Source organism: Melospiza melodia, chromosome 6 (assembly GCF_035770615.1).
Source record: "Melospiza melodia melodia isolate bMelMel2 chromosome 6, bMelMel2.pri, whole genome shotgun sequence".
Classification (NCBI taxonomy): Eukaryota; Metazoa; Chordata; class Aves; order Passeriformes; family Passerellidae; genus Melospiza; species Melospiza melodia.
This window is the reverse complement of record NC_086199.1, coordinates 74,717,089-74,734,655: the sequence shown is the minus strand read 5'-3', so window position 1 is coordinate 74,734,655 and position 17,567 is coordinate 74,717,089. Positions and strand designations below refer to the sequence as shown.

General features: G+C 44.1%; 1 protein-coding gene across 12 annotated transcripts in view; it reads right to left on the bottom strand.

Moving 5' to 3' along the window:
• SLC8A3 (solute carrier family 8 member A3) overlaps positions 1 to 17,567 on the bottom strand; it is a 113,057-nt gene that overhangs the window by 85,095 nt on the left and 10,395 nt on the right. For 9 of the 12 annotated variants that reach the window (XM_063159218.1, XM_063159217.1, XM_063159225.1 and 6 more), the window contains one exon: positions 6,110 to 7,921. In XM_063159218.1, the coding sequence (XP_063015288.1) occupies positions 6,110 to 7,875 (1,766 nt within the window). In that variant the 5' untranslated portion in view covers positions 7,876 to 7,921. Of the gene's footprint in view, positions 1 to 6,109; positions 7,922 to 8,235; positions 9,416 to 17,567 lie in introns of those variants that run through there. The other 3 variants (XM_063159221.1, XM_063159219.1, XM_063159229.1) reach the window with 3 other exon arrangements.

The following is a 17,567-nucleotide window of genomic DNA, read 5'->3' as shown; positions in this document are numbered from 1 at the left end:
AACTGTAGAAGCAGGAAAAGAAAGCCAGAGGGTGCCTACCTACTAATAGAGACAAACTAGAGAAAAGTTTAGAGGATTCAATCTCAGTAGGCTGTAATGGGCAGGAAGCATTCCCTCCTGAGAGAAGGAAAGCATCAGCCTCACATAACAAATTCTCATTGCCTGGAGTCCCACTAATAAGTCTTATTTTTTTGAAGGCTGTCTTCTCAGAACCAGAGCCTTAGGGTCAGTGTATGGTGTATGACAGCTATTGAATAAGATTTCAGATTCAAGTACCAAAATAATTTTGTTATTACCTTGGTCATTAATTGGTGTAATCACAGCTGATATAAATAAAGCAAAGTCTGCTGATGCAGCAGACCTCCATGTCATGTAGCCAAAATTTAATTTAGGAAAATGAACATCCAAAACTGCAGCTCCTGTTGTCAGCTTGGGGGAATAGTGAGATATTCCAGTTACTGCCTACACCTGTACCATCCTGACTCTCAACAGCTGAAGAGAGGTCAGTGAATCTGCAAAAATACAATGTGGTCCTGAGTAATGCAAAACTATAAGCTTGATGCACACAGACCTTCTCTGGATAGAGCACAGGTCAGCAGTTCAGGGAGATCAGTTTTTATTCATGTCTTTGCTTTTGATCTGGTCAGTAATCCAGAAGGAAGACAAGTCACTTTCTCTGTATTTTTTCCACATCTGCAAAATGGGAATACTGTCTCTCAATCTCCTTTGCAAAGTGCTAGGAGATCTACTGAAGAAATACCAAACAGAAGAGCTAAGTATCAATAATAGCATTCCCCTCAAAATGACACAACCACAACTGTGTAGGTGATCAAATTCAAAAATTAGGTTGACAGTTTCCTCAAGTGCTGCCTGGCAAAAAGGAAGGCCAATAAGGGGTGCTAAACCTCAGCGTGACATCCTTCAAGCAGAAAACCAACGCTCCCTTTTCTCCCCCATCACCATGACCAGATCTGCTGGAAGAAGCCAAGAGCCATCACGGCAGGCAAGAGAGCAAGGGGTTAGGGCCCAGGGTCTCTGTGTCCAACCCCCGTTGGACAGGAGGGGAAAAGGAGGGGAAAGGGATACTGACCTTCCTACCAAACAAGGGTGGTACAACACACAGGAGAGAGGGCAGCAGCACCAGCATGTGCTGTCTGCTCTGGGCAACTGCTAACCAGCAGCCTTGGGGCACAGCACCAAGGTGACCTTGGTGCAGACAGGACCACCTCCAGCCACCACGTGCACACAAAGACATGCATTTCATGAGCCCCCTGCCAGAAAGTGCCTGAAGCCCCCAACAGGAGGATGATTTTTCACTGCACAGTGCCATGGCAGCCCTTTGGAAGACCAGCATTACCAAACTAAGCACATCCTGGGAGACAGCCCAAGGCTCACAGTGATTCATGGTGCAGACACAGCCATGCACACAGCAGCCTGTGGGATTCTCTGGGGAGAAGCAGACAAGGAGAGGCAACATGCAACTTGCACGACATCCTACCCAAATCCTGAAGGGAAGGAAGAATATCTCAATGCCTATCAAGACAGTGTCCCCATATGTTTGTCTCCAGCAGTCTCTGTATAATAGGAGTAGACAGCCCCTCTGACACCAAGCACTCTGCCTAACACACACATAGATAAGGGACTCTAGGCTCCCATATGCTACCAAAGTTCAGCCAAGCTGACTTGGAAAGAGGCTGTGCAGCCCACTGAATACCAGTTCAACACCACAGCATCTCTCAATAGCCTTCCTGAGCCACACAATAGCTGTAATTCTAGTAGCCTGCAAGTCCTGCAAGCAACTTAGCAAGCAACAAAGGCATCTAGTAAGCCTTAAGTCAGTACAGCTGCTGCAAGTGACAGGGCCACAGCAGATCCTCATTATTGTCTAGCATATCAGCTAGCCATTGGTAACTTGTGTATCTTTCCAAACGTTCTAAAACAAGACACAGACAAATTTCGATATGAATTTCAACAGTTTTAAACAGAAGAAACAATTTAAACAGAGAAAATTTAAATTAAATTTAATGACTTGATAGGAGCTCTCTTTCTAATGTAAAAAAAAAAAATCCTTTAAAACTCAATTCATTTTTTTGCTTCTGGCTCTTAATGATTTCTTTATTGCTGAGACATGATAAAGCAGCAAGGTCAATCATTCTTCTACTTTTTCATACCTTCAAGAACCTAACATTTATTTCCATACAAAATAATTTAAAATAAAAGTATTCAGTCATTTTGCCAAAAAAAAAAAAAAAAAAAAAAAAAAAGAAGCTTTTGAGTTGATTGATCCTTTTGGTCAACAAGAGAGCTAGGATTCCACTTTAGCTGCTTAGTTTATATCTGGCCCTCACTGGAACAGGAATTCAGAAATAAAAAATGTATTGAAAAGGAGGCAGCATAATCAAATATTTGCGATTTGAACAACTCCCTTCTCAACAAACAACAGCATTCAAGATTATATGGCTTGATTCACAGCTATCCAACACTCAAACACACCCATGCATACATACAAACACACACACTCTGCATAGAACCATATTTCAGTAATATTTCATTGTTTCAATACCCCTCGTCTCAGCCTGCATTCTCAGCATCTTCTCTTGTGCTCCCACCCAAAAGTGAGTAAGGAAACTTTGACTGTGTTAGTCTAGAAAGAATCACAGGGGCAATAAGCAAGACCCGCTGGCAGGACCCATTTCCCTCTTGTTCTGTAAAGCTCAAACCAACTCAGCTTTTTTTTGGTCCCATATATTTTAGGGAAAGCCTCTCAAAACCACTCGTGAGACTGTTTGCTTTGTCCTGTTATATCTAAGTGAAGGCCTGTTCCCCCTTTAGTTTAGTTTCCAGGGAAAGCCCTTATCCTTGGCCCTGGTAGGTGGCAGCACTTCTCCTACAGTTTGATATCAGGGGTGCTGTGTAATCCAATCCCCCCCCCCCAAATTAATTTAGCCATTGCTACACTTCAGGAGGCCAACCTACAAACTGCTTACAGATTGCCTGCTGCTGCACAATGTGAGTTTTTAAGTTCATGTGATAGAGAGCAAGCTGAGAGCATGAACTGAAGCTTTGCTCTCCTTCAGTTTACACAGATCAGTGCTTCTCTGTGCCTGCAGTTCTGCAGATCCTTAGCATATGTGCATAGCCACGGCAAAGCTCAGCACTGTCTTACGTGTTTGCAAGATGCTGTTAAATAATTTGTCTCCTCCACGAGTCAAAAAATCTTATCAAAGTGACTCCATGAGAAGACTGTGAAGGTTAAGGCAGTGAGGTGGACATGCTGGTGTAGGAGTTTTACACCAGCATGGAAACTAGAGCCCAAATTCCATTTTTCTTAGGCAAGGATCTAAACAGTAGGCTGAAGTGGGGAGCACGTTAACTTCTCGCTGCTTTCTGCCTCCCACTGTATTGCCTGCTGACCATCTTAGTCTCCCTGCTGTCCTCTCTGTTCTGCACTGAGCTTGGTGGACTCCTGGTTCCCCCTTCACTGTGCAGGGGATGTCAATACCTCGTGGTGAATCCCCCTCAGTGGCAAGGCATCTAAGAGGCAGACTCAAATATTTAGCCAGGCACAGCTCTGGCTATTTGGTGACCCAGTGTCTTCAGACAGCCTTGTACCAAGCAATTCTGTGACTCATGCACTGCCCTCTGGGTCAGCGAAACTGTACCAAACACCCTATCCACCCATCTTCCCAAACTGGGCTAAGCAAACTGTTTGTTGGAATAGCAGCATTATGGGTCTGAAGTCCAAAATTCAGATTTAAATTGCTTCAAATTTATTTGTAGCCTAAATAATAGGTATAATACCAAAATTATTTTTCTGCATTCAGATTTAGAAAGCAGAGAAGGAAGAAAATATTAAACCCACCTACTACTGCTTCCAGGTTTCCACAGCTGCTACAACCTGGACCTCAAAGAGGAGCTGGCAAAATGCAGCAACTGACCTGTGTTTGCTGAATTTAAAGGCCAAAGACTGATTAGTGAAAACTACCTCCATGTTTCCAGACTAAAATTTCATTCCTATAATTCCTGGAGGTATGAATAAAGGAGTAAATAGGGAGTGAATAAAGATATGTGCTGGCTGATATCATCTCCCTCCCTGTTAGGCATATTAGCTTGATTAAATGCAATGTTGAGCCACTACACTAATTCCAGCTTCAAAATAAATTAAAATCTGCTAGCCACATGATCTTCATGGCCACTGAGGCTAGTGGGCTTTGTTCTCAGTAGGCTTCTGATGCAGAAGTGAAAGTCTCATTAATGCATCAGGTGTGGCCACCATTTTAAATACACTACAAATGTCCTGTCTATGCTCTGCGTCACTGCTGGGTCAAAAACTACAGTGTTAAGCAACTTACACATACTTGTTTTCTGGACTGCCTTTTTTTTTATTGGAGTCTGTGCCACAAGGTTCTGCTGAAAACAATTTGTTTTAACCCAAGTGAAGCAACTCTGTAGGTATGCTCTGACCTTCTGTCCCACTTTTCAAAGACAAAAAGAAGTCTTCCATTAGCCAGCACATGAGAGAAAGGGAGTACAGCTCTGAGTACTCTCTGTTACCCCAGATCTGCTGGCCTTTCAGTGATGGTCTTCTTCAAGCAAGGAAAGTCTCTGCTTCAAGACCTGGCTAAAGCAAAGTAGTACCCATCATATTTTAGGTAGCCTGCTCACAAGAGACTGTAACCACAAACCTAACATTCTTCTTTGCTTTCTCCACAGAAATTAGCTTGTGGTTCAGCTAAGGAGACTGACCTGCATGGTCCATCTTCTCAAAAAGGCCAGATTAGGACAGCTGACCCCCTTCCAGCTCTGACACTGGCTGAAACCAGCCAACAGGAGCTTCTCTTCCTCTAACAGGAAGAACATATACTTATAATCAAGCATCAAGACTGTGGATATTAGCTGGATTAAACAGTTTAGTGGGCTAAAACAGAAGGGCCTATCAAATTAGGACATCCCTACTTTGCAGAATTTAATATATTAACATCCTTCTGGGCACATCCTTGGGAGGTTTGGTACAAATATTTCCTTTCTCTGATGTCAGATGCAAGCCGCACAATTCTTCCTGTGATAGATCAAGTGATTAGATTTTTAACAAAAGGAACTAGGCACTTAGGACTTTTAGCACCAGGCTCACACCTCTGTCCTTCTCCCTGCTCAACTAAGGGACTTTTCTCATTCCTCACTTTTGTTAACAACAGGTACTTAGAGCAATTAGACATTATCGCCTCTCTGGTCTTTATTACTTCCTAGCTTAGCATCAGCTACTTAGTATGCAATAAAAAAAGCCGAATTAATAGGATGGGTGCTGCTTCCCTTCTTTATTCTGTATGAAAACACTGGGTCATGGAGCCACATGGGCAGGCTGTGATCTGTAATGCTTTAGACCATACTTGCCATTTGCCACAGTATTTTATAAGGGGGGAAAAAACCACAGGTAGCAAATGAACAGACATACAGCGATCATAGAGAAGGTGATGTAGGGAATATAGGTAGACTATAGAGTCATAAAAGCTGCAGGGATTTCAGGTTCAGCAGAATAGCTTTGCAGCTGTGCCTGTGCTGGGAATTAGCTGCCACACAGACCTGCCAGTTGCACAGGCAAGCCTAGGGACACAGGTATGAAGTATCGCTCATGTGAAAATAAAACCCAAGGACTACTGAGTAGCTCTCACATGCCTGGGAATAATTGTTATGAACCTTTAATCTAGGGATTGCAACAAAGTTCTGTGTTCCCTATGTTCGGTGCTCAAAAAGAGGCTTTCCCGTATTTGCCCAGCCAAGTAAAACCTCATCTTTTTCCTTCTCTCTCTACCTTAACTCTCCATTAACCCTTAGCTTTATTACAGGACCTCAGAGAATTATATATTTTCTTCCTATCCCTGATCCCCAGTATTTCTAAGCCTCAGTTTGTCATTCCCAAGAGGGAAGGGACAAGAGCTTTGAGCTCTTAAATCCTGCTGTCGGCTCTTGCCTGATAGAGGTAAGTAGGGAAACTGATAGAAAGCTGAAGAAAAGGAGCCTGTCCCTTGTCAGCATCCACCTGTAATGGACTCAAAATGTGGGGTTAAATACCATAACTAGACCCGAGAACAGAAATGAATGGCGTACTTACACAGTTTCATCATTCTTGAACTCCAACTCCCCGTAAGTGTCTTCAAAGTCTTCGCCACCTCCTTTTGCTGTCCCTTCTACTGTCCTAAATGGCACTATGACTGTACCCCGCGCACCTGATGTCCTTAGGACTTTGACTTCCATCACACCAATGCTCTCACTGACGTGTATAATGTCACACTCAAATGTGAAGATGCCAGCGTGGTCATCGTCCAGGATAGTCACTGTGGCCACACAAGGAGAAGCCAACATGGCCTTTGGGTATGGGGAGTTACTGAGCTCTGGAGGCTCCTCACTCTCCACCACACGGAGATTACTGAGCCGCACAAAGAAATGCTCATCTTCCTCAAAGATGTCATCATCAATAATTCCCACAGAGAACTCCTTCTGGGTCTCCCCGGATTTCAAGACAACAGTCCCCTCTGTGAACTCATAGTCAGCACCAGCGTTGGCAGAGCCATCCTCTGTTTTATAGTCCACATAGATGGTCTTGGACATGTCCCCTCCTTTCCGCACCACTGTCAGGAGAACAGCACCACAGTTCTCAAGACACTGGTAGGAGCATGGGTCAAAATAAATTTTGGAGATGAATTCCTCGGGTTCTTCTGGCCGTACCTCATGCAAGCTAGTGGTTCTCTTGGCTTGCTCAGCTGCATGTTTTTTCAGAATATTGCCAGCTCCTGTCATCATTCTGGTTGCTTGAATGCGATAAAAGGCTCTGCTCTTCTGCTGATGAGACAAGGCGTAGTAGTTGGCCATCTCCACCAGCTGGTCCAAGTCCTTTTCTGGGTGCTTTTGCTTCAGGTCCTTTAGGATCCGGATCATCTCTTTGCGAGATTCATCTACCTCCTTCCCCTCCACAGTCACTAAGTTCCCATCTAGAAAGTGAGAGTTCATCATCTTGCCATCCATCTCAATTCCCTTAGGGTGATCACCTTCTGATTCTATGATAATGCCCCTGTGCTTATCAGTACGGTACTTTTTGTGCATATACTTGTAGAAAAGCAGACGTCTATCTGCTATCCAAGCCAGAACGACACAAAGTGGAAAGAAAAACAGCGTGAGCAGGCCTTCCCAAACCTGAACCACACCTGGAGAGAAGACAGCAAGGATCATGTATAACCAGATGTAAGCAAAGATGCTCCATGCAGCTGTGACAAAGAAAACCCTCAGGTGTTTTATCTTCCTGGTTTCCCCATCAGGGATCACATAGACACAGATGGCAATGATGATAAACATATTGAAAGCAGCGCTGCCAACAATTGTAGATGGCCCCAGGTCTCCAGCCATGAATCCGTGCCCACACACTTCTATCAGAGACAAGAGGATCTCAGGAGCAGAGGAGCCCAGAGCCATGAGGGTCAAGTTGGAAACAGTTTCATTCCAAATCCGAATCGTGGTTGTTGTGGTCTCTCCATTGGGTTTCTTAATTGTTATTTCTTTCTCCTGTGATGTAATGACCTCTATAGATGCCATGAAACGATCTGCAATGATGGAGACTCCAAGGAACATGTAGATCAGCGCTACAAAGTATACGATAACACGGGCAATTTTGTCCCCAAGGGATGGGTTTTCTGGGTACCATATTGGCAGGATAACACCCTCCTTGCAGTCAAAAGATCCTGAACACGAGCTGTTTTGTACTGTACTGGTTGAGTCTCCCGTCAGGCCAGCATCCACCTGCAAACCATGCAAAAACAGCACAAAAGTAACCAGCCCAAAATGGAGGAAGGCCGAGGTGACAGGCTGCAAGCTTAACCACGCCATACACAAGATGCAACTTCCACTGTGTAGATCCAAAAAGGCCGAGAACCTGAAACAAACAAAACAGAGAGGGGGGAGGGAAGCATGAGAGAGAAGGAAGATGCAACATTTACCCAAACGCACTTCAGTATCTCACCACTGAAGAGTACTGGTAGAGATGTATGGGCTGTCTCTCTGCCACTTTGAAGAAGGTATTTAGCAGGGACTCTAACAAACTGCAGCATTTACATGCTCTGCAGATCAACTGCTAGAAAAGTAATTCAGAGGAAAAGTATGTGTGTGTATATATATATATATATATATATAAGCTCATTCCTGACCTACATCATGTGCAACAGAACCTAATACTCAGCTACCACTCACCTAGTGATGCCATGGTGATCCTCAGTGCACAGCACTTCAACTCAGCACAAGCTGTCAAACCTAAGGACCCCCCTGACTCAAAACGCAGAGAATAAAACAATTCAAGCAGTCTCTAGCAACACAAAAAGTACCACTTAAGACCAGTGACCAATCTTCAAATGAAGTCCATTTGTATGACGTGATTCAGTCATAAATCATGGAGTACCTTTGTGACCAAATCATCCCCACAAACAGCCCCTCCTAACAGTCTGCAGAGTCTGCAGAAGAGTCCTACAGCTCCCCCAAGCTCTGATGCACAGGTGGTCCATGTTAGAAGGTAAAGGTATCAACTCAGAAATAGGGCAGAAGACTCATGCTCGGCAAAGTGCCAAAGGCCATTTATCACTAGCCTCTCCTTTGCCATCTGGACAGTCACATTTTACATCAATAATCATGCTTTTAAATGGTCACAGAAGCCTACAAAAATACCACATTTCGGCAAAGTTGTACTCATAAAACTCAGAAGACAGAGCAAAATGCATATTCCCACTAACATTCCCTCTGCATCCCTAAGAAATTGATGTATTTTCAAATAACTTCTAAAATGAAAGTAATCTCTAACCTAAAATACCATACAAAAACAATGGAGCTGATGGATGTAGCACACAGATTTGGCATATCACTGCCCAACAATACCTTCTATTACTTACAAACTACATTGCTGTAGGGCTTGCACCATTTAAAATTGGATTCTGAACCCTTCACATTATCATGGATCACACTATTCTCCTTCCTTCATAACGGGCCTCTGGAAGAATTTGATCTCAAGCTTAACTGACAAATCACATTTGTGAATCCAGACACAGGCAAGTATCTCACAGGAAACATCAACCTTAATAGTGGCATTATCTACAGCACTTGGAAGGTTCAAAAGCCTTAACTCCCACTAACTTTCATTGAGGTTTGTACTGCCAAATGAGCAGGCCTGGGATTCATTTCCCCTACTGTAACTACCAAATCTTGGGCAGCAAGTCAAACCAAGTCTCTCAGGCTCCCTTTGTAGTCAGAGGAGAGACTCATTTCCAGGGAGTGATCCTTCCCGTCCCACCCCGTGCTGACACAAAAGATGTATTTAAGATCTACATCTCCAGAAGGGATTATGTCCCTTCACACCTTTCTCTGCTGTCTCATGAGAGTGCCCAGTCAGGCAGTTTAGAGCAAGATGCCTGAACTTCAGATGACAGTAGTTCAAAGAGATTAACTAGCTCCTGAACACTTGAGGAGATCCACCCTCCTCTCTGAACTGTAAATATTCCAGAAAACATTATTGTGTTACCAGCAGTAATAAATGCATCTCAAATGGCTATTTTATCATCATATTGTGTTGCTTGCCTATTTCCAAAAGCGGGTGCAATCTTCCCAATATCAACAAAAAAACATTTTCAGCTTTCAGATAAAAATCTATAAAGACAGCAAAACAGGAGGGAAAGCGTGAACACAGACTGCAAATGAACAAAACTGTTCCTGACAAAGCACAGCAGAGGGAAGAGAATTGATTATGCAGTATCAGGATCACAAATCCATATCTGACACCCTTGATATTAAAAAACAATACAGTTCTTCATGCTGTGCCGACTAATTCAAATGAGTGAAATTCTCCCATGTTCGCCTACATACCTTCCCACTCCAGTGCCTGCTTACCTATCCCCCTGTATCCCACAGCCCTGGTGCCTGATTGAGCTCCCAGGGATGCAAGGGACCTCAGTCCCAGTGAGGACTGCTAGACAGCCCTGAAATCTCACTAAAACACCCCACTGCCTGCATATCTCAGGGTCACAGCGAGGACTGAACTGCCCAGCAAATACAACTCAGGTTCAGTTTGATGCTCCATTTTCTCCTCCTTTGCTCTCTGCACAGTATTTGCCTAGATTTCGGGGTGCAGGGTGTTAGGAAACTCCTGAGAAAGGGCCAGTGCAGGCCAGTGACTGTGAGCAAGCCCAAGATCTCTGGGCTGCCAGGTAGATGTGTGCACACAACAGCAAAGATGACGCATTCCAGGTGCCTCTGACGCAAGGTGCACACAGAAACCAGCTGCACGAGCACAGCAGCTCCAGAAACACCCCAGGCACATCAGATCATCCTCTTCCATACTGCAGCTGCTGGCAGGTATCCACCAACCTCTTGAGACTTTCAGCTCCCAGCTCCTATTTAACTGTACCACATCCAGTAGGTGCTGTGTCTTCCAAGATCAGCCATGTAGAAATGGCTGACAGAAAGACAGGAGTACTTTTAAAAACATATACATGACTCAACCACCTAAATTTGGTTTCAAACATTATTTAGGAGTCTAAGCATCACTTAAATTCAGAGCCTTGTCTAGGAATAGTGCAATGACTAAATGCCCTCTGAAATAAATCACTGCTACCACCAACCTCCTTCTCTGTGGGACAAACAACTTCTGTAATTAACACTGTCTACCTTCTGTAATACCATGATGGTTTCTACTGCTTGGCACTCCTCGACACACTCCAGGACCTTGCCAGTTCCACTTAAATTTTTAATTTGATTTTAAGCAGAGGCTAATTTTACTATTACTTATCAAACTAATAGTATGTTATCTCAAAGACAATCTCTGCCATGGTAGCCTCTGTTTATGTGTTAGGATCTCCAAACTCAGGCTATGTGTTGCAGACTAAAATCTCAGAAATTGGGAACATTTTTCTTCACTGATTTTCATTTGCTTTGACATCGAGTAGAGGTCACACTCATTTTTCTAAAATGAAACTATAATGACCTGATCCTGCAATTCTTTGCCACAGATAACTTCCCAGTGGGACCAACAGGAACTTTGCTTACAGCCATGCTGTCTAATAAGATCTTAATATATGTTCATTAACATGAAAAACAGCAACCTAACCAAACTGAAAAATACAGTGAAGCATTCTTATGGTCATCCCCCTATTGAGAACTGCTACAAAAATGCTTTATAACAGAACAAAAGCATTAAATTTTAAAACTGGTCTTAAGAAAACATTGAGGTAATGCTTTGACATTCAGGTGACAGAGGACAGAAAAGTTAAAATTCACTCTCTAGCTCCAGGTCAACAAGGTTGCTTACACAAGGTGCAAGTTCTCCCTAATGTATAGCTACTAAACTCAGTCTAAAAACCAGAGGAGGGAATTCCTGGCCTGCCTGGAGCGAAGCAGACACTCCCCACTCCTCCTCTAAGCAGCGGCATTGATCTCAGCAGGGCTGGCTACGACAGGAGCCAACCTTTAGCATGAGACTTGCTCTGAGCACCAGGCCTCCAGGTGGCCTTGCAGCACAATCCTGGGACACTCCCAGGCACTCAGGAGGCGACATGGTGTCACCCCTCTGACAGCAGTGCAACAAAACACATCCACGTCTGGCACAGGGAGGCGTCATTCCAGCACTGTCACTGCCCTGGCCCTACAAGATGCGAACAGCAGGAGGCTGCAGCAACAGCACAAAGTTAGTTGGTACTGGGGGATCACAAGGATCATAATTCCCACCATCTCTTTGCCATCAGACATGATTTTCTCCCACAAGTCTCTGCCCTGCTCCTGCTTCCAAAGTGAATACACGCAAATGAGGGCACCGGCAGTGAAGGGACCAGAAAGTGCCCCCTGTATGGCAGGGCAAGCTCAAAGCAATCAGTCAATGCAAAAGAGAGACAGAGTGCTGTGAGCATCACTGCACCAGGATGAGCAGGCGTTCAACAGGAAGGCTCTGGGAAGACACATAATAGTTATTTTAGTGGAAGGAACTCCTTCTACAAGGGTTGACAATGGCCACATCATCTATAAATGCATAAACAGAACCCCTAAGTAAAAAGATGAGTCTTGAAAGCCTTCTGAAGACAGTCTAGAGGGTAGTATGGACCACGCTTGCACAATTAAGGTCTCTTCCAACCCAAACCACTTTATGGTTCTATGAGATAAATTTTATGATATTTTATAATAGCTGAGTTTCAGAAGACTAATGGTTTGTCTCCTGTGGATTTGTATTTGGCATAAAGCTGGCAGGGCTATACTGATACCTTATAATTTAGCTTTTTGTGTACAACTTCTTTCATTAATCTAAAGGTAAGGATATTTTCAAAAGGAAGCATTTACAAGAAATAAAATCAAGAGGCAACGTAACACAGTGATGGCTGATACGTAACCTCTACATACCAAGTTCCTATATCACTGCTCATTAAATACAAAACCAAAGGCAACCCCCTAAGTCCCTATTAATTTCTTATTTAGGCAAAATGGCCCTTAAACCATCAAAAAAGCCTTTGGATTTGACCTGGAAATAAGATTAAGTTCTTCTGGCACCTCCCTCTCCTTCCCCTCTTCCTCCCACCTCCCAGATAAATGAGACATGGGAGTACATCTGTGACCAGCCAGGAAAGGCAGCTGATTAGATCTCAGCACGGGGTGAGCCCCACTCAGGCGTGGGTGCTGCACTGGAGCCAGGCAGAGATGGCTCAAGGTGCACTTAGCAGATACAGCACTGCTATCAGCATCATCTCACAGCCCCGCTCCAAAGCTGAGTGAGACAGAAATAAGGCTCAGCTTAATAACACGACTCCACATTCCTCAGTTCCAAAGCACATAAAAGCTTTTTGATTGAACACACAGGGGTTTTCACAACCATGAACTAAAATTGAAATTATAGCCTTTTTGCCAAAGAACACAAATGACTGACTTTTTGCAGAGGAGGTATTATACCTCCTGCACAGTCCTCCCTCCCCCAGCATAAAAGCATGGCAAAATATTTAATACGAAACAAAGCCTATTTTTCAATTTTCTCCATTGAAATGCTATTGAGCCCCTTGCTCATCACTACAAGAATAGTATCCAGAATGCAAGTTAAGATTTACCTGCAAGCCAAAGGCCACAGCAGTGTAATCAGATTCATTTTGCCTGACAAGTACAAATTTCCAACACAGACCAGGCCTTAAACTGTCAGACTAATGGCACACGCCTGCCTACCTGAAATGAGCACAACCAAGGAGCCCGAGCTGACTTTACACAGATTATGATACAGCAAAGAGGTAGTTTACCTCTGTACTACTGCACCAGCTAGGTTTTATGAGGGAAACAGCACAATAACTCATGTCTAGACCATGACAGATCCCCACAGTTCAGCTCCATGGAAAAGTTATGGCAGAGAGCTGTAGGTGCTTGTTACTTTGCACTTCACAGTAAACATGCCAAAGCCCAGAATTAGCTGCCTAAGGATTAATCCCCTTGGTATGTGTCAAAAGCAGCCTTTCTTTTTGCTCAAGATGGTGCAAAAAAAAAGCTACCATAAAAAAAAAAAAAAAACTACCAGCTCTCTTAGCAAGTCTTTAATATTTACAAGCTGGCGTCTCTACTAATTTGAGCAATACCCACCATTCTAGCATGGTAAATGGGTGTTAATTGACATAACAACTCAAGTCTACTAATTCTTTATAGAAAGGCTGCAGTGATGAGATCCAGTTCATTTGGTGATCCCAGGGGCTGGTCCAAGCAGAGCACAAGTCTGTGTACAGCTAGGAGCAACCTCCAAACACTCACCTTGCCCTGGGGAACCAGTCTACACTGTTTTTTCTGTATTTTAGTATCCATGATGCTCCTGGAAAAGCAGGGGCATAAACAGCTAACCCATAAAGATGCCTGTACTTAATTGTCCCTTTCCAATACCCCACTGACTGCACTTGACTGGCCAGGCATTTTATTTCCTTGCTCACACCTGACCTAAAGAACATCTGTACAGGACCGACAGATAATGGGTAGCGGAGCTGCAGCACAGCCCTGTACACAGACATGCACAGGAGGTGGCAGACACTGCAGAAAGCCTCCAGTGGGCAGCCACAGCCACACTTTAAAAGCCATCCTTATTGATGGTGTGTGGTACTGCAGCCTCCCTTGAGGCCACGGTGGGTTCGCTCTTCTGCTCCCCGTCCACATCCATGTCTGAGATTCCTCAGCCTGGGAAACAGCAAGAGTTGCTCTTTTTTCCCCCAGAACCATAGCCTCTTTTACATTCAAACCCCAAAACCTAGTATTTAGGCTGACATACAGATTAGTAGTGGGCATGCTCCTGCTTAAAAGGCAGTATTATCTGCTCAGATATAGATGAGGGCTTTTTCTTTTCATGAACATTACACAAATCTGTTGTTTTTCCAGGACTTTCAAGCAGGCAGTTCACACAGGAGGTGGCAGGGATCTCTGGAGACCATCTACCTCAACTCCCTGGCTCAAACAGGGCCACCTAGACCAATTGCCCAGGACCACATACAGCTAGCTTTTGAATACATTCAAAACATACTAAAAAATACATTTGAGGATATTCAAACACAACCTCTCTGGTCAGCCTGTGCCAATGCTCAGTCTCTTACTATGTGGGTGACTAAAAAGCACAGCTATGGGGTCCAGGCCTGCTTGTGACCACCAATCCTGCAGTTAGTGCACAGGGACCCAGAGCAAACTGCACCTGGAGCTCACTGCAGTGCCTTGGTGACAACCACATGTGCATTTGGCAAAAAGTCAGTGTTGTGGCTCTTCAGAAGTCACCGGGAAGCCTCCATTGCACATTTAGAGGCTGACCCTCAAGGATCAGTCTTTTCAACATTTCTAAATGCAGTTGAAGTCTTTAGGTGCTTGTATCCCCTTACAGGTGAACTCCCTGTTCTTCCCAGTGACTGAATGGCCCCAAAACGAGAGGGAAGGTTCAGCCACATTCTCCAGACTCTTATGCTCACGATGTGAAAGGCCCAGTGAAGATGCTGAAAATCTTCCCTTTTAGGTTTGGGAGGCTGAGGGAAATAAAGAAGTGGAGTTACTTGGTCACCCACTTGGTGGTTTCCCCTGCCTCTTCCATGGACTGCAGCTTAAGGAGACAAAACATGGAGCACCTGACAACACACGGGGTTGTACCAGGCACTGGTTCCTCTGCTGCAGCCTTCAAGGCACTGGTTTCCATCACACTGTCTTGCTGGTTAATAAAGAGTAGTGAAGACCATTTGGGGAGCAGTAGGGGGAAGGGGAAAAACATTTCAGCAGTGTGAGGAAAACTTCTTGTCAGTGAAAGACATTTTATGTACTGCCCGTGGCAGCACACAGGGTGTGTTATTTACTGCTCCTGCTTCATAGAAATATTATACTGCTGGTTCAGGTGCCACCATCAGAGTGCAACTTATCACCTAGTGACTCACAGCATCCTACAGATGACAGCAGCAATTCTGACATTTCTTTAGCATTCTGGTGACAGATCTGCAACTGTTACAATTAAAGACTCTAGGATTTGTTGTCAACAGTGCACTTGTGCCTCAAAGCCCACAGTTATTTGCACAGAGAGGCAGGCTAAATGGTACATAAGGAGAGAAGAGGTGTTGTAGTCACATCTCATCTTTAGATCCAGACTTCGTTTAAAAAACCACAAGTTTTCTGACAGAAAACCTATTTGAGACAAACAAAAACCACATGATGTGCTGGATTTGGTGCAACAAGTAGGCAGGTAGGGAGCCCTTAGCCACCAGCAAGCCATGCTGAGTGCTAATCCCAGGAACTGGGGCACTCACTGTTCCCATCCTCTGGAAGAGCCTGTTTATTTCTTAACTTATTAAAGGAAAAATAAAAACAAAATTTATTACTTTTTTGGTCTATATGCAGCAAAAAAAAAAGTTTTTGCCAAAAATGCCACATCACACAGAAGAGAAATTATAAGCCCTCCACAAGTCTGTTCAGAAGGGCCTGTTCCTGGCTCAGCAAGAAAGAAAATATTAAAAAGGTGAATGGAGACAGAAGCAGCAAATGGTGAAGTGAGAAACTAGGCAGAAAACCAGGAGGGGAGAAGAAGGTTACACTTCAGAAAGCATCTTTACTACTGCAGCAAAAACAAGTGGTTGTTGTAATATTAGAAAAGCCCTCAGCCTAATTAGCACAGATTTCATTTATTTCAGAGTTAGCTAGACCAGAGACAGAAGAGTTGCCTGGTCCATGCCTCAGGGACTTCCACTGCCTTCCTCCCCTTGTGACCATTATCTCCTAGTACTTTGTCCAGCTGAGTTTTAAATAATCCACGTGATGGTATCTCCACAACTTCCCATAGAGACTCTGCCATGATGTAATTTATCTTGGAGGCTTTAGCCGTCTTCCTTATATTTAGGATGAAATTAAGAAAATTTATGCTGCTAGTTCTCATTATCATGTCCTTGGAGCACTCTCAACCATTCTCCTCCCTGTCTGAGATTTACATGCTTCAGATACTTGTAAATAGCTCTTCTCCTCCACAGCTTTTCTTTAGCCAAAGCACACAAATTTATTTTAATCTTTATAAATTAGCCCAGGCTGCCCTTTAATCATTTATCTTCATCTCTTCTTGATTCTCCATCTTCGAGGCAGTCAGAAGCAGACGGGTGTCTGGGAGAGCCACAGTTCAGTGCCTGCTCCCACCAAAAACAACAGCAGATCTGCCCTCTTTGGAGCAGGAAAGACACGCCTGGGCAGTGAACGCTTTCCTCTCAGCTCTGCTGTACAGCAGGTTTTCACAAGACACTGGACTGTTAGGAAGGTTAAATCAAGACCGATGGACAGAGACCCACCGTGTTGTTCACTTTTCAAGACCTCTCCACCTGTCAGCTGCGCACCCCCAGCACGGTGGGGCTGGCACAGGGAGCCCGGCGCTGACTGCCGTGTGCAGAATGAGAGCAGAGATTTCCAGAGTTTCAACCAGAAAGCCAAGGTCTCCAGCTGAGATGTGGGAAATACACTGTAACACGCCCACTGCTTCTGCAGATCTGAGCACAGCAGGAGGCATGAAAAATGCACTGAGCTATGGGTTATCCTCAAAATACCTCCCACTTCACTTGGGAGGTGCCAAAACCTGTAAATTCACCCAGTTTGAATACAGTTATCAAATAAGATTCCACACAGCACCTTCACCCTTTACTGCCATATATCCCCACGTCTCTCTTATTGACAATTTAGATATCTTAATCCGTTGGTGTTTTTTCAGCTGCTAATTCTGCAACTGCTTTAAAAAAAAATAAGCCCTCGCATCCACGATGATTAATTCATTCTTCATAAGTCCAGGCTGTTTATTGCTCTTTGTTCATTTCTGCACTAGCTGTTTACAGATTCTCTTTTAATACTAGCTCTGTTATTTGCTAGAGACTCAAGTCATATTTACCATATGGTAATTGCAGAGATGACATGGACAACAAACAGTGGAAGCTGAGCCGCTACAGCAATTACAGTAAGTGGCAGCAGTCTCCAGGCTATCCGCTGCCCCACCTCCATTTCTTCCCTCCCCACCCTCTGATGGCTTTCCCTGTGGGCTGTATAAAGCCATA